This window comes from Oncorhynchus kisutch, linkage group LG25 (assembly GCF_002021735.2).
Source record: "Oncorhynchus kisutch isolate 150728-3 linkage group LG25, Okis_V2, whole genome shotgun sequence".
Taxonomy (NCBI): Eukaryota; Metazoa; Chordata; class Actinopteri; order Salmoniformes; family Salmonidae; genus Oncorhynchus; species Oncorhynchus kisutch.
The window spans coordinates 22,804,321-22,827,578 of NC_034198.2; the positions used below are offsets into that span (position 1 = coordinate 22,804,321).

At 44.9% G+C, this 23,258-nt stretch overlaps 2 protein-coding genes across 8 annotated transcripts; one reads left to right on the plus strand and one right to left on the minus strand.

The window, feature by feature from the left end:
- Positions 1–190: 190 nt before the first annotated feature.
- Positions 191–16,061, minus strand: rfng (RFNG O-fucosylpeptide 3-beta-N-acetylglucosaminyltransferase). 4 transcript variants are annotated; one of them, XM_031804511.1, is made up of 10 exons: positions 13,868–14,310; positions 13,706–13,778; positions 11,998–12,638; positions 4,263–4,311; positions 3,945–4,047; positions 2,891–3,044; positions 2,656–2,741; positions 2,362–2,527; positions 2,116–2,201; positions 191–1,838 (listed from the first exon to the last, which is right to left on the minus strand). In XM_031804511.1, exons 3-10 carry the CDS (start codon positions 12,544–12,546, stop codon positions 1,772–1,774), a joined length of 1,260 nt encoding a protein of 419 aa, XP_031660371.1. In that variant the 5' UTR covers positions 12,547–12,638; positions 13,706–13,778; positions 13,868–14,310; the 3' UTR covers positions 191–1,771. The 4 variants fall into 4 exon arrangements, with proteins under 4 accessions (XP_031660371.1, XP_020315944.1, XP_020315945.1 ...); XM_020460355.2 differs by lacking the exons at positions 13,706–13,778; positions 13,868–14,310 and adding an exon at positions 15,976–16,061; XM_020460356.2 differs by lacking the exons at positions 13,706–13,778; positions 13,868–14,310 and adding an exon at positions 15,830–15,957.
- Positions 14,755–22,914, plus strand: LOC109870036 (COP9 signalosome complex subunit 1). Of its 4 annotated transcripts, none has more exons than XM_031804510.1 (15): positions 14,909–15,063; positions 15,316–15,449; positions 16,734–16,826; positions 17,389–17,570; positions 17,741–17,908; positions 18,223–18,358; positions 18,584–18,661; positions 18,768–18,828; positions 19,113–19,198; positions 19,417–19,511; positions 19,631–19,736; positions 19,962–20,042; positions 21,097–21,234; positions 21,500–21,634; positions 22,295–22,914. In XM_031804510.1, the coding sequence occupies exons 2-15, from the start codon at positions 15,417–15,419 to the stop codon at positions 22,367–22,369; spliced, it is 1,467 nt and encodes a 488-aa protein (XP_031660370.1). In that variant the 5' UTR covers positions 14,909–15,063; positions 15,316–15,416; the 3' UTR covers positions 22,370–22,914. The 4 variants fall into 4 exon arrangements, with proteins under 4 accessions (XP_020315939.1, XP_020315940.1, XP_031660370.1 ...); XM_031804509.1 differs by having other exon boundaries at positions 15,047–15,194; XM_020460350.2 differs by having other exon boundaries at positions 14,755–15,449; positions 22,295–22,913.
- Positions 22,915–23,258: the final 344 nt, after the last annotated feature.

A 23,258-nucleotide genomic window follows, 5' to 3' on the forward strand; every position in this document is an offset into this window, starting at 1 on the left:
ATAATAATGCAAGAAACTTTGTGAGCAAATATTGTAAGAAATAACACACAAAAAAACACTGCAAAGGTGGCTAGAAGCTAGAAACAGCATGACAGTGTATTTCGGCACCATTAACATTGTTCCACTGTCCTCCTGTACATCACTGTGTTGGTAATTGTGTCTAAATAAGTATAATGATAAAATGAATCTGTAAAGCAAAGGGCAGCGAGGAGTGTTTGGTAATGCTGCAAAACATGCTTTATGCTTTATTAAACAAAATAATACATCAATGGTGAAACGGATGAGGAAAAATATCACATCCTGACTCAAATCTGAGTCAGACTCCTCTCTCTCAGCCACTGACCTGCAGTGGGAAAGACATTCTGTATTTGGATTATAGTGTTTTCGTGCAAAAAGGAATGTGAGACATCAGTAAAACACACCTACTTCCAGCTCAAGCTCACACATTACAACGAGTCAACAACACGAATGTAACTTTTAATACACAGAGATATTAAACACGGGAATTGAGAGGAGTGCAAAATGTGTAGTCCTTTTGACAGAGAAATAACATGTATTGGGGGAAACGCAACAAAGGGTTCTAATGAATGATCTTTAGGATAATGTGCTCACCTTCAAGGAGTCTGTTTTGGTTACTGCAGGGCTGTGTGTATATGTGTGGTGGACACTTTTAATTCCTACTGTCACACATACGATCCCTTTCATGCCTTCAATTCATTTTTCATTATGTGCTCTTAAGCATTTCCAAAGTCTAGTTGATTGAAACACAAGGCACTGGTATCATCTTTGGCTATAAGATATTAAAAGCATTCGGATTGAGTGGTTAAACTATTAGGTTGCACACAAACCTGCACATATGTACACACACCAGTTTGAAACCTCTTCTGGTAAGACATTAACTTCAGGACATGAGGGGCACAAGGGTAGTCTGTGAAGTGAATCCGACGTGCAGCTAACAGTATAGCTTCCTCCACTGTCCCTCTCCCCATACCGGGCTTCGACTAGTGATCCTCTGCTCGCAAACACACGTGACCAACCTCCTTGACAACGTACCAATCGATTGAGCTATACAAAAAGATCCAATTGGATAGCTCCATCTGCGACATTTCAAGCCAGCCTTGGAGTCAGCTTACGGTACATTCTTAACTCCATTACATTAGCACAAATGTCTCTCACTCATTACTTAAACGGTCTCTCTCTTCCTGTAACACTGATATCAGATAATCATCTCTGATGACTTCTGGTCATGAGCTCTTGTAAAAAAAAAACATCAGTCCGGTAAATGTTTAGACCTAAAAGCAAATAATTTAACATTTCACCCTGTTCAGCATCTTAAGGTACCTTTTCAACAGTAATTTAAGTACCTTAACACTCCTTCAAAAAACCCTCGATCACAATACTAAAAGATTAGAGTTTGGGATTTAAAGCAACGAGTGGTGATACACATCGCCACAGCAACAGCCAGCGACGACAACTTACTGCGATGAGTGGAGGGTACAGTACTGATAAGAGTAGTGGGGCATTTCTTCATCACCCCACCATGACAAAAGTGATCCTCACTCCATTTACCTCCGCTTGTCTCCTCTCAAAGACACACAGACATTTAACCATTTTATCTGAGTGAAGTGGTTCTGTTGGGTTAGCCAGGGTGCCAGTCTGGTTTTGCTTTGGCCAAATTGTCATTTTGCCATGGCAATGATATAGCTAGCATACACAGGGACACCAGTCAACCAGGCTGGTAGGAAGTATTGTAGATATACTTTAGTGGCCATCAATGGTGAGCCTTACTAGGACACCAGTCAGTCTCTGGGTAGAGGAGGCAGTGGACAGTCTTAAACCTAGAGAGAGAGAGAGAGACGGAGAGATAGAGGGAGGGGAGGAAGAGAGAGGGGGCAGATGGATGAAGAGAGAGGGAGAGATGAGCAATGCCGGTGGTGAGGGAAATGGTAAGACGAAAAAGAGTTGGTGGAGAGAGAGGGGATAACCATTTACATGTAATTCACAATTCAGCTAGAGCAAACTTTGCACTGAGGCAGAGGTTAAGTAAACTAGTGTCATGTAATTGTCTTGTGCTTTACTGAATGCTGGGTGGATGTTGGGTTAATGTCTGATTACCGTGAGGGGTCCTCCACCAGAGAGAAGGCTCCTCCAATGCTGACCACATTCCTCCTGTTCTCAAAACCCCCATAGCTCAGAGTGACCTAGACACACACACAAACAAACAATTGGTATCTGTTGTATACATCACAGACAAAAGACAAAGTAGGGTGTCTCTTTCTCTTTCACCCACACACTTGTGTGTAGACAATCTCTCTCTCTTACAGACAGACCCCTCCTACACACACAGCCCCCCACCCCTACCTGTTCCAGCACGGTGTCTGTGGGCAGCCTCTGCAGGTTCTCCAGGTGGGAGTGGAAGAGGTGGGTGTGTGTCAGCGTCACCTCCAGCAGCGCCTCGATGATGTAACCGATAGTGCAGTCGTCAGGGAGACGGATCTTCTCTGCCGTGCTGATGAAGTTCCCCAGACTAGGGAGGAGGACAGGAAAGGATGAAAAAGAAAAGAAAGGGGGGGTAAGATGTGAGGTTGTGAGTGAACTGCTCAAAACAGTTTGGCTTAAGAAGAACATTGAGAGTGTTGAACTGTTCAAACTCACCTAGCCCATGGACTCATCTTGAGGGCCAGACCACGACTGATACAGAACCCTGCACCTCCTGTAGCGAACCAGAACTTCACTGACACCTAGGAGAAGAAAACAAGGGTCAGAGGTCAGGAGTAAGGGAGAGAGATAGGAAGGGAGGCATAGACAGAACGACCGAGATGGAAGGGATGGAGCGAGAGAGAAGGATGGTCTGGAGAAAGAGACAGACAAACAGACAGGGTGTACTCACAGATCCATCACTCTTGACCCTCTCTGCAGCCTCTATGGGGTGGTCGAGGCTGGGCCGGCCCAGGTAAACATCCTGGGTGTGTTGGAAGGAGGACAGCAGCTTCAGCAGACTGGGTACAATCACATAGTTATCATCATCCATATGGCAGAACCATCTGGGAGAAGGAGGAGAGAGAATAGAAAGGGAGGGAGGCGGGAGGACAGAGCGAGATGCAAGTTATTACATTAATACAGTTATTATAAAGTTATTACAAATCAATTGTATTAAGTGTTACTGACATGTTAAGGTGCTGTTATCATCACGACAATTATGGTGTTCATTGGAATGTATAGCAGCTCATAAAGAATCATATATAGTACATGGGACTGGAACAAATGTGTCCATATTTTCACTGTTTTTATTTAACCTTTAACTAGGTCTTAACTAAGTCAGTTAAGAACAAATTCAAATTTTACAATGACGGCCTACCCCGGCCAAACCCTCCCCTAACTCAGACAGTGCTGGGCCAATTGTGCACCACCCCATGGGACTCCCGATCACGTCCGCTTGTGATACAGCCCGGGATCGAAACAGGGTCTGTAGTGACGCCTCTAGCACTGAGATGCAGTGCCGACGGACTGCTGCGCCACTCGGGAGCCAAATAGGCCAGTGTGTTCCTACAATCTGTGCTTGCCAGAGCTACTGTACGTGAAGACATACAGTCCTATCCATCTGTTGACCTCCTTAACTAAACACACATAATCTAAGACATGTGTGAGATGTATTCTCAAAATAGGCCTTTTCTTTTCTCACCAGTAAAGAAATATAAATATTTCTTTACATTAGACAGGCAGTCTTCTGAAATTGAGTGGCTCAGTACTCTTGACAAAGGCAGCATCTTAACCACCAAGCAAGTGGGACTACTTGGCCTCCCTGATCAGGGCAGGAGAACAAACTAACTTCTGAATTGGCTTCTTATTGGCCAAATAATGAAGAACTTAATCTATAGTTATGTTCTTAGCATGCAATGTGATGGTGAATAGCAAGAAGTAAGGTAAAGTATGTAAAGACTCACTTCCTCTGCGACTCGATGAACTTGTCGTATTCCACAGACATCTTACAGCACAGGGCCTGCCGCGTGTGTGCTGCTGAACAGTTGGTGTTGACGACATTAGCCCCTGAGAGAAAAGATGAGGATGTTGAGTCTACTTATCGTACTACTGAGACAGTAATGCTAGGGTATCAAATACACATATGCCTGATAACATATTACAAGTCTTTCTAAGAACACCAATCACATTTGATAAATAGTTACATTTAAGAAGGTACAGTGACACAATAATTGCTCTCCTATTTGTACTTCCAGTATCCACCTATTAGAGTGTAGACTGACCTGCTCTCCTCCTCAGCTCCTGATCCTCCCCATCAGTGAATATAAAGGTCTTGAGGAGACAAACAGAGAGAGAGAGATTTGTTAACACTAAGTTTGTTTCCACGTATACACCCCCCTCACACACAAGACAGAGAGAACGAGAGAGAGCAAAAGAGAGAGGAGAGGGAAGAGAGATCAAAAATGTGGCTTGCACAATGAGGCCTCCATGTCCTAGACCTATACTGCTGATTCATGGAGTGAAGCAGTTGGGTAAAACAATAACCAGACTATGCTAACTCAAACAACACTGGGCCCATTCTTCCTGGCACTCAGTCCCCCTCCTCCCCTTTACCCTGCTCGCCTCAACTATGGCATGCTCCCTCTTTCCTTTCCTCCTCTCTCTCCAAATTGTCTGTTACCCCTCCCTTCCTCCTGTCATTTATTCTTTCCCTCCCTCCCTGCTGCCCGCCTGCCTCGTGCCCAGTGGCATGCCTTCACTTTCTATCCCTCTGTCCCATTTTCATCTTTCTTCCCTCCCTCCCTCATCCCCCCTTCTTTTATCCTCCAGTTGTCTCCTCCCTGCCTCGTGCCCGGTGGCATGCCCTCTCTTTCCTGTGTGCCCTGGGAGATGCTGGGCATCCGTGCCAGGACTGGTGGAAAACTACACAGGACACCACAGGCATGTGACACACACACACACACACACACACACCACCACCACCAGGACGAGCCAGACCATGCCAGGCAAACAAAGACCTTCCCTGATCAAAGAGGGGAGGACCCATTCACCCTGGCAACTCAGCAGATCCCTGGCCAGCCAGCAGGGCATAAATGGCCTGGAGAGCAGTGTGGTTGCCAGGGCCCGGAGGCAGTGTGGTTGCCGGGGCCCGGAGGCAGTGTGGTTGCCGGGGCCCGTTGGCTGAAGTTTTAAACAGATTTCTACCATGTTAAGTCAACCTGCAAGCCTGGGGCTATTCTGGCTCACTGTAGATGGTGTAAATTCTCTGACAGGCTGTTAAAACAACACAAATGCGCAAAAAGTCACACGAGAAAAGTGATAACATCTTGTTAAAACATTTCAAGATACCCTGGTTCTACTCTCGTTCATTCAAAGTTGCTACACCGTGCAGGAGAAAGCCTCCAATCCCTTCAATCTACAGTACCTTTCTTCCCTCCCTCCCGTAAGTCATTTTCCAACAGCTCTATTATGAACACTGTAGAAGGATTCCTAGAATAGTTTCCACATTTGAAATACTCAGAGACTAAAGCTGTGACTCAGTGTGGTTCCATGTCTTCTTTTCTTTCCAGAGAAATCTCTCCACATATATGGAGAGAAGGTTAGCCTCGTGTTCACTCAGCAAGACTGGAGCTGAAGAGAAATGGCTGCTCTGTGTTCTCATGGACTCCCCTCATGGGGTTTTAACAGGTCCAAATAAACACAGCAGGCATCCTTTAAACTCCACTCCAAGGAATACGTTGCCCATAGTCACAGACCTAGGATCAGCCCACCATTATTCTGAACCTTAACCACTAGTGAGGAAAACACAAAACTGACCTTAGATCAGTGTCTTGGAATTAGGACCAACTTCACACTACTCCATAAACCTCACATGAGCCAGAATGTCTGTTGAAAGCCCATTCTATTTGACCCCATACACCTATCAGAGGCCTGTCTGTCTGTAGATCCCACTACTCTTTAAACCCTCTTGATTTCCAAACAGTAAAACAACTGATGAGCCTGACACATCCATATGATCTATAAATGAGTGGAACTACCCAGCTGCTGCTCTTAACTGAGGCTCATAACATTTTCCTTAGTGGCTCAACCTAGGCCGTCATTTTAAATAAGAATCTGTTCTTAACTGACTTGCCTAGTTAAATAAATAAAACATGTTTTGTTAAATTGTTGACCTAAAAGACTGATAACTAGGCCAATGCCCTATACCTGTCTGAGCCAATGGTCAGAACAGTAGCGGTGGTCACACTTGTTCTTTTAGTGAATAGTGCAGGTGGCCATTAGAAAGTAGACACACAGTGGAACGGTGGCACAATGCGGTCTTTGAACACTCCTCTCCTGGTCTGTATCCCAAATTGCACCCCATTTCCTATATAGTGCACTACTTTGACCAGGGCCTGTAGTGCATTACAAAGAGAATAGGGTGCCATTTGGGATGCACCCCTGGAGCTGCCTGGGTGATAGGGTATTTTTATGTCAACACAAATGGAGCTGTGACGTTAGTTACTAAGCAAATTGGGCCAGTGTGTTTGGTCCTGTTAATGTGCAGCTGAACACTGGAACTCTTTGTCTTGAAGGGCCTCACTGCTGATCTGTTTTATAGGCCCAGAACAGACCCAGGATATGAACCAGTCACCCTATTCCCTATATCCCCCATAATCAACTGGCGAACAACAGTCCAGACTCAGAATGGGGTCGAGCTTCGACCCCTGGTATCATTTAAACACAAGTAAGACATGGGAAAATGTGTAGAATTACAGAAAATTAGCTTTAAAACAGCAAAAACAATTCTCTGCCCAATGCTAAATGTGTAGAATTACAGAAAATTAGCTTTAAAACAGCAAAAACAATTCTCTGCCCAATGCTAAATGTGTAGAATTGCAAGAAACATGTTCTCTCCACCAGCAAGAGTTGTGTGAACAGTTTGGGGTTGCGAGGTGGGGGTTTGTTACTACACCGATAAATGACTATATCCATCCAGACCTTTGCCACCTAGGAAATGTGTGTGACCAGACATTCTAAAATAGTACTTGTGAAATAAGCATAAGTGTGAAAGTATGTTAATACGTGATGCATGTTGGCTATGGAAAAAAAGAGTATGAAGTAGCCTACCCCTTCACTCACCCAGCTTACCCCTTCACTCACACAGCCTACCCCTTCACTCACACAGCCTACCCCTTCACTCACACAGCCTACCCCTTCAATTCAACGCTACACACCATTTAACACATGGGTATTTTTCTATAATATACTAGGTTATGGTTCTACCCTATGACACAGTTCTCACCAGCTGTGCTATTTTGCCTGTTGACCTATAATAAATTCTACAGCCTCCAGTTGATTACTGGAGTCAGGTGTGTTAGCTGAGGCTGGGGCAAAATCAGGCCCCCAAGGACTGGAGTCGCCCATCCCGGTTCTACAGCCTCCCATAGATCCCTGCGTGGAGAATGTTGATCTATATTCTACAGCCTCCCATAGATCCCTGCATGGGGAATGTTGATCTATATTCTACAGCCTCCCATAGATCCTTGTGTGGGGAATGTTGATCTATATTCTACAGCCTCCCATACAGGCCTCTGTGTTTGGAGAAGGATAACACCAGAGAATTCTCCCCACTTCCCCCTCCCTCTGACTTATCCCCTAAACACATCTCTCATTCCTCCTGTGGTGGTAGATCCTGGGCCCCCAGAGGGAGGAAGTTCCTGGGCAACCAGAGACTACAGGAGAGCAGGAGACGTGTGCAGGAGGAACACACTGCTGTGTTTGCTCTCTCTCTGGAATCTCTGTCCCCCACCCCCTTTCTTCCCAGTTCAACCAGCCTTGCTCCCACAGATTCCTCCTGCCCTCCAGCCTTCTAAATGGTGGGTGGTGGGGGTGGGCAGAAATTCCTGCACAGAGAGAGAGCAAACACAGCAGTGTGTTCCTCCTGCACACATCTCCTGCTCTCATCTCCTGCTCTCCTCTAGTCTCTGGTTGCCCAGGAACTTCTTCCCTCTGGTGGCCCAGGGTCTACAACCACATACAGGCCCGCGCGAGAACACTTCCACACGCTGCCCAGGGCATGCCTTTTCACCCTTCCTGCACACACACACGCCGTCATGTGCTTAACCATTCCATGTCCCCTGGCCACCATGGGTACATACCCACACACACTACGGCCAGCAAGACACTGTTCTGTAGAGCATTGGTTCTCTCCTTCTGTACCATCACTACAACTCCTTAAATTCTATCAGCATATCGATTGTGCTACCAGGGCTGGTAAAACCCTGGATCATTGTTATTCTAACTTCCGCGACGCATATAAGGCCCCCCCCCCGCCCTCCTTTCGGAAAAGCTGACCACGACTCCATTTGGTTGCTTCCAGCCTATAGATAGAAACTAAAATAGGAAGCTCCCGCGCTCAGGTCTGTTCAACGCTGGTCCGACCAATCTGATTCCACGCTTCAAGATTGCTTTGATCACGTGGATTGGGATATGTTCCGCATTGCGTCCAACAACAACATTGACGAATATGCTGATTCGGTGAGCGAGTTCATTAGAAAGTGCATTGGAGATGTCGTACCCACAGCAACTATTAAAACATTCCCAAACCAGAAACCGTGGATTGATGGCAGCATTTGCGTGAAACTGAAAGCGCGAACCACTGTTTTTAACCAGGGCAAAGTGACCGGAAACATGACCGAATACAAACAGTGTAGCTATTCCCTCCGCAAGGCAATCAAACAAGCTAAGCGTCAGTATAGAGACAAAGTAGAGTCACAATTCAGACACAAGAGGTATGTGGCAGGGTCTACAGTCATTCACAGATTACAAAAAGAAAATCAGTTCCGTCGCGGACCAGGATGTCTTGCTCCCAGACAGACAAAACAACTCCTTTGCTCGCTTTGAGGACAATACAGTGCCACTGACACGGCCAACTACCAAAACCTGCGGACTCTCCTTCACTGCAGCCGATGTGAATAAAACATTTAAACGTGTTAAGCCTCTCAAGGCTGCAGGCCCAGACAGCATCCCCAGCCGCGTCCTCAGAGCATGCGCAGACCAGCTGGCTGGTGTGTTTACAGACATATTCAATCAACCCTTATCCCAGTCTGCTGTTCCCACATGATTCAAGAGTGCCACCATTGTTCCGGTTCCCAAGAAAGCCAAGGTAACTGAGCTAAACGACTAGCTGGTCTGCGCATGCTCTGCGCATGCTCTGAGGACACTCACTTCCGTCATCATGAAGTGCTTTGAGAGACTAGTCAAGGACCATATCACCTCCACCCTACCTGACACCCTAGACCCACTCAAATTTGCTTACCGCCCCAATTAGGTCCACAGACGACGCAATCGCAACCACACTGCACACTGCCCTAACTCATCTTGACAAGAGGAATATCTATGTGAGAATGCTGATCAGACTACAGCTCAGCATTTAACACCATAGTACCATAGACCCTGGGTCTCGACCCCGCCCTGTGCAACTGGGTACTGGTCTTCCTGACGGGCCGGCCCCAGGTGGTGAGGGTAGGTAACATCTCCACCCCGCTGATGCTCAACACTGGGACCCCACAAGGGTGTGTTCTGAGCCCTCTCCTGTACTCCCTGTTCACTCACGACTGCGTGGCCATGCACACTTCCAACTCAATCATCAAGTTTGCAGACGACACTACAGTGGTAGGCTTGATTACCAACAATGACGAGACGGCCTACAGGGAGGAGGGGAGGGCCCTCAGAGTGTGGTGTCAGGAAAATAACCTCACACTCAACAAAACAAAGGAGATGATCGTGGACTTCAGGAAACAGCAGAAAGAGCACCCCCCTATCCACATCGACGGGACAGTAGTGGAGAGGGTAGAAAGTTAAGTTCCTCGGCGTACACATCACAGACAAACTGAAATGGTCCACCCACACAGACAATGTGGTGATGAAGGCACAACAGCGCCTCTTCAACCTCAGGACGCTGAAGAAATTCGGCTTGTCACCAAAAGCACTCACAAACTTTTACAGATGCACAATCGAGAGCATCCTGTCGGGCTGTATCACCGCCTGGTACGGCAACTGCTCCGCCCACAACCGTAAGGCTCTCCAGAGGGTAGTGAGGTCTGCACAACGCATCACCGGGGGCAAACTACCTGCCCTCCAAGACCCCTACACCACCCGATGTCACAGGAAGGCCATAAAGATCATCAAGGACAACAACCACCCGAGCCACTGCCTGTTCACCCCGCTATCATCCAGAAGGCGAGGTCAGTACAGGTGCATCAAAGCAGGGACCGAGAGACTGAAAAACAGCTTCAATCTCAAGGCCATCAGACTGTTAAACAGCCACCACTAACATTGAGTGGCTGCTGCCATACATGTAAAAAATGTATCACTAGCCACTTTAAACAATGCCACTTAATATTATGTTTATATAGCCTACATTACACATCTCATTTGTATATACTGTACTCGATACCATCTACTGCATCTTGCTTATGCCGTTCTGTACCATCACTCATTCCTATAGCTTTATGTATATATTCTTCATCCTTTTACACTTGTGTATAAGGTAGCTGTTGTGAAATTGTTAGGTTAGATTACTCGTTGGTTATTACTGCATTGTCGGAACTAGAAGCACAAGCATTTCGCTACACTCGCATTAACATCTGCTAACCATATGTATGTGACAAATCAAATTTGATTTGACTCTCTACCCCAGCATCTGTCTCATTATGGTCTTGTATATACAGATCACTGAATCCCAGCCAGAGATACAGGTAACTCAAACTTAAGCATAAATCATGCACTGATGGGACAATACGTTAGGATTGGGCCATAGTAGCTGAGGTTATGAGGGGTGGAGAACACATGGACTTCTCATCTCAGAGAATCTGCTTTAGTGGAGGATTCTAACCGTGCAGATGAGGAAACACCCAATATCACACCAAACAACCACAAGACCAACAGAGATTGGCAGAAGAGCCAATAAGATGGCTTGGCATCAATTCATCAAGATGAGTTACGCATGTGGTTTGTTAGAATCGTTATAGAACCCGATCCAAGCAGTCAATTGATTCCAACTGGCCTTTATGCTCTTGACGCACATCTCGTCATTCTGAACCACAGGAGCTGATAATCTTGCCAAGGGGGAGAAGTTGTTTATTTAATGGCTGAGATGTTTTTCTGAGATGAGTTCCAAGTGGTTGAGCTCTGTGCTGACAGGGAGTGAACTGGGTATCTGCAATGCCCCAGATGTCTCTACTTTTGTAATAGCAATAGAAAACCCAGATGTGGGCCAGCATGGGGGCATGAATCTGCAATGTTGGCTACAACAAAAAAAGTTGTTGTATTGGATAGGTGCAGTGAAACATGTTGTTTTAAAGGGTCAGCCATAGTAGCATGACATCCCTTGAGCAAATTAGGTTTAAATGACTTGCTCAAGTGCATGTCGACAGATTTTTTTACCTTGTCGGCTGGGGGATTCAAACCAGCGACCTCTTGGTTGCTGGCCCAACGCTCTAACTGTTAAGCTACCTGCTGCCCTATGGCTAAAACCATCCCTATGAGCACATGAAGACATTGGAAAGATGTTGAAAATAAATATTTTCAAAATCTTGTGTTCACTGGAATCTTAAACCAGAATTTGCCATAGCAGCACATTTCCTCCACTTCCATGTTCTATATGATAATCAAACCCTTGTTGAAGGAGCACATTCAACTCTTAAGAGAAATGGACCTGCAGTGTAGTTGCAGTGACATGCAGCCCATGGCGCTAGAAATTATGTTCACTCTTTACTGTTACTACAGCTGCTTGGAGAACAGAGAAAGGGGAAGGAGTCATTGTGTACTCTAGAAACATGCCCTGTCTGGAGGTCTTGCTAACAGTACAAGACAAATGAGATGATCTACCCTGTCGACAAAACATAACCTGGGGGGGGGGGGGGGGGGCTGTGTTTGTATTGACATAACAAATACCCTTATCCAGGGCCATAGGCTGCATCTGAACCACTGCCAAGTTCAGACTTGTATGCATGTGTCTGTGTTCCTCCCTACCTGTTCTTTGGCTTTGGACACCCAGGTCTGGAACAGTAAATCCAGTCTGGACTTGTGGTACTTCCTGGTGGTCTTCACCGCTATGAAAATGTCTTTCAGCTCTAGAGGGGTCCTGGACCGAGACCCTCCAGCCCCCACCACAACTCCAGCTCTGTGGGGGAAGGCCTCCTTCGGCCCTGTCTGAGAGTCTGTATGCTTCCCATTGCCCTGGGTGTCACCTCGACCAGCTGTATACACCCAGTCCCCATCCACAGTCCTCTTGGTCTCTCTGGGTGTGCCCTGCCCTATAGATCCACCATCAATCCCATAATTTCCCACTGTCACTTTCCCCACATCTGCCTGGAGAGGGACAACCAGACCTCCAGGGTGCTGGGGGATTTTGCTTGCACCTGTGCCCGCCCGGGCAGGCTTGGTGTGGGCCCGGGGCTGAGGCAGGTCCCCCTGATGCTGTGAGGGCTGGAGGGCAGGGATGAGGAGCAGCAGGAGGGCACAGAGGGCCAGGGAGAACAGAAAGCACAACTTGCTGACACCCATCGAGGAGACATGCATCCTGATTGGCCGCTGGAGGGGCCTTTCAGCCCCCGGCGCCTGCTTTGCTTCCCACTCCACCGCGTCCCATCTTTATGACATCACACAGGAACCTGAAGAGACATCACCACCCCCCCGCATAATAAGATGACAGTGACACACTTGAAAACCTAATCTGAGTGTATGGATACTGGCTCCTGCATGGGTTTACTCTACCCTGGGTGCCAGACAGACTAGTCCGTTTCTGCATCTTGGCCAGGTCACAATTGTAAATGAGAACTTGTTCTCAACTTGCCTACCTGGTTAAATAAAGGTGAAATAAAAAAATAAAAATCAATAAAAGGGACAAGATTTCACTGTACAACTCTATATACATTCTGATTGAGTCCCTCTTAAATGGCAGACACTATTTCTTCTCAGTCTGACCACTAACTAAGACAGGCCTGTAAAAGTCTGGAAGTTCTCCTCTTGGCACATTGTCACTCATGCCCTTCCAATTGCCAATCAGTTTATACAGGTCACATTTAATTGACAGACTTACCTTCAGTGTGTGAGCAATTTCCTGTTTGCTGCTATTTTCAGAGGCAATGATACCTCAACCAGTAGCAGATGTCAGTTGTAGGAAGCAGAGGGATGTAATCAAACCCTTTTTTCTTTACTAAAATTAGCCCCCTTAGTAAAATATGAGCTCTCAGCACAGATATGTGGATATAGCATGAAGGATAGTATGGTTTATGAAGGAGTTACACATCATTTACAGGGGGAAATAAATAAATAAACATAATGCATAACATTTCATATTTTGGTGCCTGGTTTGGGATTATGCAAATCTGCAAATCTGGTAGATGCAAATCTGCCAGATTGGGTCACTGCCAATAGAAACAGGTCTGACTGCTGTGGGCTCGGTCATTTAACTGTAGAGTTCACAACAAATGTATGAAAACAACAACGCGATTAACCAACATTATTGGGTCTTATAAAGGTAACTTTAAAGTTTACGGGGATGTTTAGGAGTTGTTCCGTGTGCATGTCGTGCACATACGGGTCTATAGGCTGTCCTACGGTAAACAAAAGAAAGGCAAGAGTGTTCAGTCAATAATTTTTTTTCTATGAAAACCCCGGTTTATGACGAATTACTTAAAACACTTATTCTGTGATCACGAAAATGCCTTATACTTACATGGAAACAAAATAAATCACGTATTTAATCCGATGTGCCTCCTCCCAAATGCAGCAACAAAACACCAGGGGAACTGGTAACCAAAAAATAATTAAGTGAACAGAATCTGATCAAAGAAAATGAAAATACAATACAGGGTTTCCAGACGCTTTTATACTCAACGATCTTCTCTTTTTTTGTCTCCTCGTCTTGACTATGATTTGATTGGGCTCAGATTTTAACCATCAACAGCCCGCTTTCTCTATTCGACCGCGATTAAGAAGCCTAGCTGTGTGCACTCATCCAGTCAAGTGCAAGCGAGTCAAACAACGTCATTTGTTTCTATTGCGATTATAAACGACCTCTGTTTCTCGGATTCTTCTCAAATCACCTACTGTGTGATTCTCGCTCCAAACGCAAATCCTCTGAAACTGAGCGCCCTCTGGTTGATGCTGACCTGGCCTTGCAAATTAAATGTCCCTGTAGTGTAGTAGGCTACAGCTGTTGGGGTCGCCACTGTGTTGCTATTTTCGCTCTGGATGTCGTAGGCTCTCGTAGCCTATTTTGTGCTGACAATGGAAAAAATTGTCAGACAAAACAACTCGCGGCAAAATCCCTCCTGTAGGTTTAGCCAACTAGTGTTACAAAGTAATTTAAAAAAAACACGTATTCATCTCAAGGGTGACCTCTAATAAATTGTTAGAATTTACAATTTGAGTAATTCATTTTTAATATCTGAACTAGTTGTATCTTAATACAAATTACCATCAGTTTGCAACTGTTTTTTGTTGATAGAAATATTCCACGTTCAAAACAACTGGGAACTCGGGAATCTCTGATGACTTTAGTGCGTTGAAACAACTGGGAACTCGGAATCAAACGATCTCCCATTGGTAAAAATCGATCTGGGAATATCGGGCCTCTTTCTATTAATTCCGATTTTTCTACGTGAATATCACTGACGTCAATGTTTGACCTCGTATTTTTCCGAGTTCGGCGTTGATTTGAACGCTGCAATAACACTGCCTCGGACACATCTGTAGCAGCGCTGACGTCATTACGTAAAGAGCCCTGTGAACCCATGCCCCGGATGTGATAGCGAGCCGTTGTTTGTTGCTGTAGACTCAGATTATCCATCATATTACATTTTAGTCATTTAAAATACACTCTTATCTAGAGCTATTTACAGTAGCGAGTGGATACATTGTACATTTTTTCTGGTCCCACATGGGAATAAAACCCACAACCCTGGCGTTGCAAGCGCCATGCTCTACCAACTGAAACACGGGACCATATCGACCAGTTAATCGACTGGCTGCTCCAACAATGAAAATAAATGTCTTCAGAAATGGAAGGCAGTCTGGAGAAGGCAAGATCAGGTGGGACCACTCTAGCCAATGAGAGGACAGATACGAGTGTGATAACAGACACAAATCATATATGAAGTGTTTTTTTCTCAAACTTGGCAGGATATCATGTGTCCTACTTATATCAGTACACTCATAACAATGTAAGCATTACCAAACGTATATTCGATCAAATAAGCCTCAAGTAGAAAACAAGACATTACTTTTTTGTTAACTAAATTCGACATTCATTGATCTCCATACAACAACTCCTCCCTTGATCAGCGGGGAAAACGCCACCTGCTGGAGAAGACAGATTTTGGTCCCAGTTATCCGTCTCGCTTCGCTTCTTCCTCTCTGCCGCTGAACGTCACAAACCGTGAAAGATGCCTTTGCCCGTGCAAGTATTCAACTTTCAGGTAATAATTAATCTATTTTGATGCATGTTTACACAAAAACGGTATGCGGGTATGCACGTGGAGAAGGCTTTCCTCGCGCTTAACTGGGACGGTGGGTACTCCGATAAACACACAAGCCTTGCATACATCGGGAGTAGCTTGGGCCGCTAGCAGTACTGGCAAGCTAACTAGCTAGGCTAACTTTAAGTTCATATAGCTAACTCTACAGCATTATATTTCCATTCACTGTTATTCTATACCAACTGACTAATGTTAGAATGACAAAAAAATTAGAAAGGTGCACCCCAGGAAACTGTTCGCTGGTCATTTATGGTTTCTTCAGTCACTTTGACAGTCATGCTAACTAGCTAGTTTTCTGTTATTGTAGTTAGTTGACTGACCTGTTATCCAGCTAGTAGTAGTTTATCCATCCCTTTTTAATTTTGTTCAGTAACACATGTACATTGTGTCTCCAATGTAAGTATCCAGTGGGACATGAGCGATCTGTCTATTGTGGGAGTGTCGTGTATGTATGGCTATTTATTACCTTGGTAACCTGGTTGCAGACTGTCAGTATTCCCCTCATTGTGCCACGCTGCTATGACACTTATCAACCGTATGTACAGATAACTGCCAAAATAAAGATAACACTTGATAAAATCAGGGATACAAAGTATATTGAAAGCAGGTGCATCCACAGGTGTGGTTCCTGAGTTAATTAATCAATTAACATCTCATCATGTTTAGGGTCATGTATAAAAATTGCCGGTTATTTTGGCTATCATTGCTAGAAGAAGATATCTCTGTGACTTTGAAAGAGGGGGTCTCAAAAGAGCAAAGGGGGTTTAAAGTGTGTCTGTGTCAGTCAGCTGATCTCAACCCAATTTGTTTATTTTACCTTTATTTAACTAGGCCATTGAAAATAAGACTTTTCAATGACGGCCTAGGAACAGTGGGTTAACTGCCTTGTTCAGGGGCAGAACGACAGATTTTTACCATGTCAGCTCGGGGATTCGATCTTGCAACCTCTCGGTTTCTACAAAGCTCTAACCACTAGGCTACCTGCTGCCCAGATTTTAGGAGGTTCTGTAGCGGCACCTGAGACAGTTTTCCATCACCATCCACAAAACAACAAATTATGGAATTTTCGTGAAAGAATGGTGTCGCATCCCTCCAATAGAGTTCCAGACACTTGTAGCATTGAAGCTGTTCTGGCAGCTCGTGGTGGCCCAACACCCTATTAAGACACTTTATGTTGGTGTTTCTTCTATTTTGGCAGTTACCTGTATGTTCGCTCTTCTTCAGGGGGTTGTTGAGCCCATGCAGATAGATGCTGACCCACAGGAGGACCAGCAGAATGCACCAGATGTCAACTATGTGGTGGAAAACCCCACGCTGGTATGGTCTATCTATCCAGAATTTCCCCCTACTGGCATTGTAAAGGCGGGCTTGTTTCTTGTAGATGGGACTCAAATATGACATTTCTACTGCTATTTAAATGTTAAACTGAAATCAAAGGAATCTGTAGAAGTGGAATACCCCACAAGACATGCCACTAGAGGTCTCTTCACAATACCCAAGTCCAGAACAGAATATGGTAGGTGCTATATAGAGCCATGACTACATGGAACTCTATTCCACATCAGGTTACTGATGCAAGCAGTATAATCCGATTTTAAAACAGATAAAAGTGCACCTTATGGTACAGCAGGGACTGTGAAGAGACACACACAAACACGAGCATACAAATAATGTTGTGTGCTGGTATTATACATGTTGTATTGTAGATATGTAGTGGTGTAGTAATGTTATATGATGTACTGTTTTATGTGTAATGTAAGTGTGTTAATGTTTGGATCCTTAATAAATAGAAATGCAGACTATTGAGTGAAAAATCAACATGTTTTAGGCTTTTGTCCCACTGAAGTGTGTGTGTGTGTCTTTGTCTCCCTCTCTCTAGGACCTGGAGCAATATGCATCCAGCTACTGTGGTCTGATGCGTATTGAGAGGCTGCAGTTCATCGCAGAGCACTGTCCCCAGCTCCGCGCCGAGGCCCTGAAGATGGCCCTGTCTTTTGTCCACAGGACCTTCAACGTAGACGTGTACGAGGAGATCCACCGCAAGCTCACAGAGGCCACCAGGTAGGTGTATCACAGCTTAGCCTAGTACCCTCCAGCATAGCACAGAGAAGGTACAACAATGCACAGTGGTTACTACTAGTACATAGTATGTTATTTTTCATTGTTGGTTTGGAAAGTGCTTTTTGTTTTTGTTGAGTGTTTGATTGATTCGAGTGTGTGTGTGTGTTCAGAGAGGTCCAGGGGGCTCCAGATGCTGCGGTGGAGGGCGGGGCAGTTGAACCCCCTCCTCTGGACACAGCGTGGGCCGAGTCGACCAGGAAAAAGGCCCTGCTCAAACTGGAGAAATTGGACACTGACCTGAAGAACTACAAAGGCAACTCCATCAAAGAGAGCATCAGGTGGGTTGGAGACGCTACGGTTGTTAGCATCAAGTAGATAATAAACCGATTGGGTAATCCTCACCTCCAAGAGGATCGGCCTGAGCAATGTGCTGCGTCTGTTTGCAGATCTTGAAGTAATCACTGAGTAGTTGACTAGTAGTAGTAGTTTTTTAATGTAAGGTCATTTGGAATGGAATATTTATTTGTGGATCAGTGATTCTGCATAGTGCTTTGCTCAGGCTTAGGGGGGGGATCTGAATTTTTCTTTCCTGGCCTCTCTTCCTCTCTGGTACTGGCCCAAACGCTCTCTATAATAATTTCTTTCACCTCAGGAGGGGTCATGATGACCTTGGGGACCACTACTTGGACTGCGGTGACCTCAGCAATGCCCTTAAGTGCTACTCCCGAGCCCGAGACTACTGCACTAGCGCCAAGCATGTCATAAACATGTGTCTTAATGTCATCAAGGTATGTCATCATTTATCATAATGACAGTTAGTGGTCCTAGTTTTTTGGTCAATGCTCTTAATCCTGATGTAAAGTCTGGAGGGCAGAAGGGCTATATTCCTCTTTCGTTCTCTCTCAGCCTCTTCCTTTCTCTGTGATGTGATTAACTTCAATGACTAGCACTAGAGGGTGGTATTAATGTGTCCTACAGGCTTTCTTACTGAGTTTACTGTTTTCATCTATCAGGTTAGCGTCTACCTCCAGAACTGGTCCCACGTCCTTAGTTATGTGAGCAAAGCTGAATCCACTCCGGAGATAGCAGAGGTAAGTCGTAGGTTCCTCTGAGCCAGAGAGCATAAGTCCTCTACTGTCTTAAAAAAACACAGACGTGTCCATCTTTACTGAGGGAATATATTTATTTTTGTTTCAGCAAAGAGGGGAGAGAGATTGCCAGAGTCAGTCAGTCCTCACCAAATTAAAATGTGCTGCAGGTAATTCACTCACTCTTTGTTGTTCTAAAAAGAGATGTACATACTGTAAGTGTTTTCACCTGTTGTTCTCTAGAGGGTATACAACTCACTAACAGATGTCAGTCTTCAACAGGTGCAGACACTCGTGCTAATGTTTTGTTTCAATGAAAATGTATTTGTTTTAAACCCCCTTCTGCTTTGAGTAGATTACAAAGTTCTCTTCCCACACTCCGGTTCATTTGACCTCTCGTTCTTTCTCCTTGTTCCTCCTCCTCCACGTCTGTATATCTGTCACTGTCCCCCAGGCCTAGCTGAGCTGGCCTCCAGAAAGTACAAACAAGCAGCCAAGTGCTTCCTGCTGGCCTCTTTTGACCACTGTGACTTCGCTGAGGTTAGTCAGTCTGCCTGCCTGTCTGTGTAGTACTTTAAAGGTGACTTCCCTGTGTTGTTCTGTGATAATTTGTGTATTGTTTATCAACAATTGGGAAGGCAACAACAACTAGGACAAGGGTACTTGGACAATTGTAAAGACGATTGCTGCTTGACAAATTCAAATATATATATATTTTTCTGTTGGCGTTGTACCAACCTCCTGTATTGTGTGTCCAGCTCCTGTCCCCCAGCAATGTAGCTGTGTACGGAGGGATGTGTGCCCTCGCCACCTTCGACAGACAGGAGCTACAGAAGAACGTAATCTCAAGCAGGTGTGTGAGCGCGCAAACGCCTGTGTACCTGCTGTATAAATGGTGTATGTTTTTCATGTAACTGACCGAGCTGTGTTACCATCCACAATACTCCATTCATGTATGTTATGTCCTCCCAGCTCCTTTAAATTATTCTTAGAGTTGGAGCCTCAGGTCCGTGACATCATCTTTAAGTTCTATGAGTCAAAGTACGCTTCCTGTCTCAAAATGCTGGATGAGATCAAGGTGAGATTGATCTAATTAATGATATATGATTATCAATCGATCCAATGATTGCATTGATGTGAAAAACATAAAATGGGTAGCAAATAATTTGAAAATGTGAGTTCAACAAAGTAAGAACCAAGTAACATGATTTCTTAGCTATTTTCCTAGTGCTGTATTTTCATTATGTTTATAACACATATTTGAAACCTGTCCTAAATGCAGACTGCCTTTCTTATTTCTCAGGATAACCTGCTGTTAGACATGTACCTGGCCCCCCACGTACTGACCCTCTACACACTGATCAGGAACAGAGCCCTTATACAGGTGAGACGGACAGGTGAGACTGGGGACAGGAACACTTTTCCTCCAGTACTCCCATATAATACTGAACAGCATGGACATCCAGAGTATTCTGTTGTTTTCCTTATATACTCACAACTACGGATGGGTTTGACTAGTCAATTAGTCAGTCAATGGCTCTCCCATAGTCGTAAAAAAATAAATAGGCAATCGTTGTGTCTGGGGGAAAGAATCGGATACAAAACCTTTCTCTCTCTAACCACGTTTCCATCCACAGTTTTTGCGAGTAAAGTCATACTGTAAATTTAAATTTAAAAAAGTGACCGTTTCGGTCCAATTTTTGAAAATGCTGACAGACAATTTGTTGGTTCGACATGGTGGGATCTTTTTGTGTCTGTAAAATTAATTATGTGAGAAATGGAGGTGTAAATGCCTCTGCGCACATATTGATATAATAACCATCATATAAACGTATGCGGATTCTAGAATATTCACATGAAAATCTGTCACTAATTGGATGGAAACCTGTCACTTCTAGCTCAACAGCAATCAATACTACATTTAGCTGAGGAAATGTGTCTGAATGACACTGACTCCTGGGGTCAAACATCTACAGGGGTTGCATTCCAAATGGCACCCTATTCCTTCTATAGATCACTACTTCTGACCGTTAACTGGACTAGCAGGTGAAGTATGGCACCTAAAATGGTTGTTCTGCTAATGTTATTTAATATCATGCCCTAAATTAGACATTGTTCTTCTGCTTGACCTCTTGGTCTCCTTTTTCTGTTTTACTGCAGTGGGATGATGGTTGGGATACTTGTTGGAGGGTGTGAGTTACGCTGGTGTTATTTAGATTGTAAATAATAAATATGTAATCAAAATAGTTTGATTTGGGGATCATTAACATTCAGAGCAGGTTTTCTCTCCCCAGTATCAATGTGTGTGTGTGTTTGCTGTAATGTACACTTTTGTTTGTGTAGTGGCGTGGGCGAGGGTCATGCATGCGTGTGCAGTACCTCAGTCTCTACTTTTCACTTGCATGTATGACTAAGATGTTAACGTGTGTGTGTTGCAGTACTTCAGCCCGTACGTGTCTGCAGACATGACTAAGATGGCCCAGGCCTTCAACACCACGGTGCTAGCTCTGGAAGACGAACTCACCCAGCTCATACTGGAGGGACTTATCAATGCACGCATAGACTCCCACAGCAAGGTAACACACACACACTCAAGAGTCAAGTCACATATACACCCCACCCCCTAGCTCTCTCACTCACACTAGATGAGCTCCGATCACTCTTTCATTGTTTAACAGTTTATAATCTTAGAATGCAGCATGGGATGTTGATTTGACAGTGACCCAAATGGTTTGCCACAGCGCTCTTATCCCCAGCCTCTCTCTCCTCCCTTCTCTCTTTGAGATGCCGAGCACATTTATGTACAAAGAGACTATGAAATACTCTCCCTCCTCATCCCAGATCCTGTATGCGCGGGACGTGGACCAGCGGAGCCACACATTTGAGAAGTCTATCCACATGGGCAAGGAGTTCCAGAGGCGAGCCAAAGCCATGATCTTGCGAGCTGCTGTGCTGCGCAACCAGATACACGTCAAGGTACCTCTGCACACAGGGTCTCCCTGGGGTTTTCAGGCTGCTCTCTCTACTCATCTATCTTGATTTCCCCCCCCCCACCCCCCACCCCCTTTTTGCCTTTTACCTTTAGGATATGGATATCTCTCAGAACTGCTATTTCTTTCTTTATTTTGACATCCTTGCCTCAATCAGCCTCCCTATCAGTGCCGCCATCTAATCATCTCCTTTCTTTCTCTCTTTCCCTTTTCCCATATCCGCTTTGTCTTCCTTTCATTCTATCTCGTTGACCTCTGGTCCACCCGTCTTTTCTACAGGCCGTCCTCCCCCTCTCCTCCTCTTCTCTGTTCCTCTCAGCCATCCACTACTGCTCATTTCCACACATCATTGGCTCTGAAATAAAATGCCTTTGATTCAGAGGAGGAATCTCTGTCGTCTGTCCCTCTCTCCCCAGTTTGTCATGATCTTACAGTACCAGAGAATAGTTGCAACACTTTTTATATTGTATGCTTGGTTTTCCTTTTGATACATATACTGTATGTTCTTATGTCTGAAGACTGGTAAAGGCATCAGAATGCAGGATGAGAATGAGGTTTTCCCCCGTCTTTGCTTATAGAGGATGTCAACCACTCAACCTTATTTTTCTCTCCCCCTCTCCTCCCTTTTCCCTCCCTCTCTCTCTAGTCTCCTCCCAGGGAGGGCAGCCAAGGTGAACTCAACTCTGCCAACAGCCAATCACGAATGAGCACCAACATGTGAACATTCCCATGAGACCCATGAGTTACCATGTCAGGGGGGGATCTGCCAGGGGGACCTATCACCCCCCCCCCCCTTCCCCCCCATCTGAGGATCCCCCTCCTCCTGCTGAAAAATACTGAGACGTCAACTTCAATAGGCTGTGTCTTAAATGGTACCCCTATTCACTATATAGTGCACCACTTTTGACCAGGGCCTATAGAGCTCTGGTCAACTAGTGCACGATATAGGGAATAAGGGAGCCATTTTGGATGCACAAAGGACTCTGGTCATGTGGGAAATGAACAGTGGTAGTCTGTGAAGATACTTGATGAGCAACCTCAGTGTGTTAATGTTGTATTGGAGAGGCTGTGTGTGTGAGTGTTTAGAGTTGAGTGGCGCTCAGTCGCTTCACAGGACTGTCCTCTTTTTCCTAAGATGCACTTTTCTTTCTTTCTTTCTCATGATGATTGATGTGATGCATCCATTAAGAAATTAACAGAACACACACTTCAGAACCAATGTCCACAAGATCTGATTTTAAAATAAATGTGTATGATAATCGGAAGTGTGGTCAGGACTTTTGTCTTCTCACAATATACCTTTGTTTACCAGTTGCACAATAAGCCAATTTCCCACACACCCTTATGACCTCTAAAGAACAGAATGTTGATACTGAGATGTAGTTTTTTTTAGGAAGATTGCATTGAATTTCAATGTTATGTGATTTTATTTATTCTTGTACAAAGTAATTGGATATAAATCAAGTCCAGAGGGACCGTACCGTAAGCAGAGGTTGACGATGAGGAAATTAGTTTCATTTATTTTTCTCTTTGCGGTGTCATCTGATTCCTGCTTCTCCCACATTAAAACCTCACAAAATCACTGATCTCTGACAACCGATAGCATGCAC

What these genes read in the sequence shown, in the direction of transcription:
- rfng (XM_020460355.2), bottom strand. Translation starts at nt 12,546, where the DNA reads ATGCATGTCTCCTCGATGGGTGTCAGCAAGTTGTGCTTTCTGTTCTCC. An exon ending in TTCATCGAGTCGCAGAGGAA is followed by an intron (nt 3,045 to 3,944) that starts GTGAGTCTTTAC and finishes TCCTTCTCCCAG; the next exon opens with ATGGTTCTGCCATATGGATG. An exon ending in AAGATGAGTCCATGGGCTAG is followed by an intron (nt 2,528 to 2,655) that starts GTGAGTTTGAAC and finishes CCTCCTCCCTAG; the next exon opens with TCTGGGGAACTTCATCAGCA.
- LOC109870036 (XM_020460350.2), top strand. Translation starts at nt 15,417, where the DNA reads ATGCCTTTGCCCGTGCAAGTATTCAACTTTCAG. An exon ending in AAGCTCACAGAGGCCACCAG is followed by an intron (nt 17,571 to 17,740) that starts GTAGGTGTATCA and finishes GTGTGTGTTCAG; the next exon opens with AGAGGTCCAGGGGGCTCCAG. An exon ending in GCAACCAGATACACGTCAAG is followed by an intron (nt 21,635 to 22,294) that starts GTACCTCTGCAC and finishes CTCTCTCTCTAG; the next exon opens with TCTCCTCCCAGGGAGGGCAG.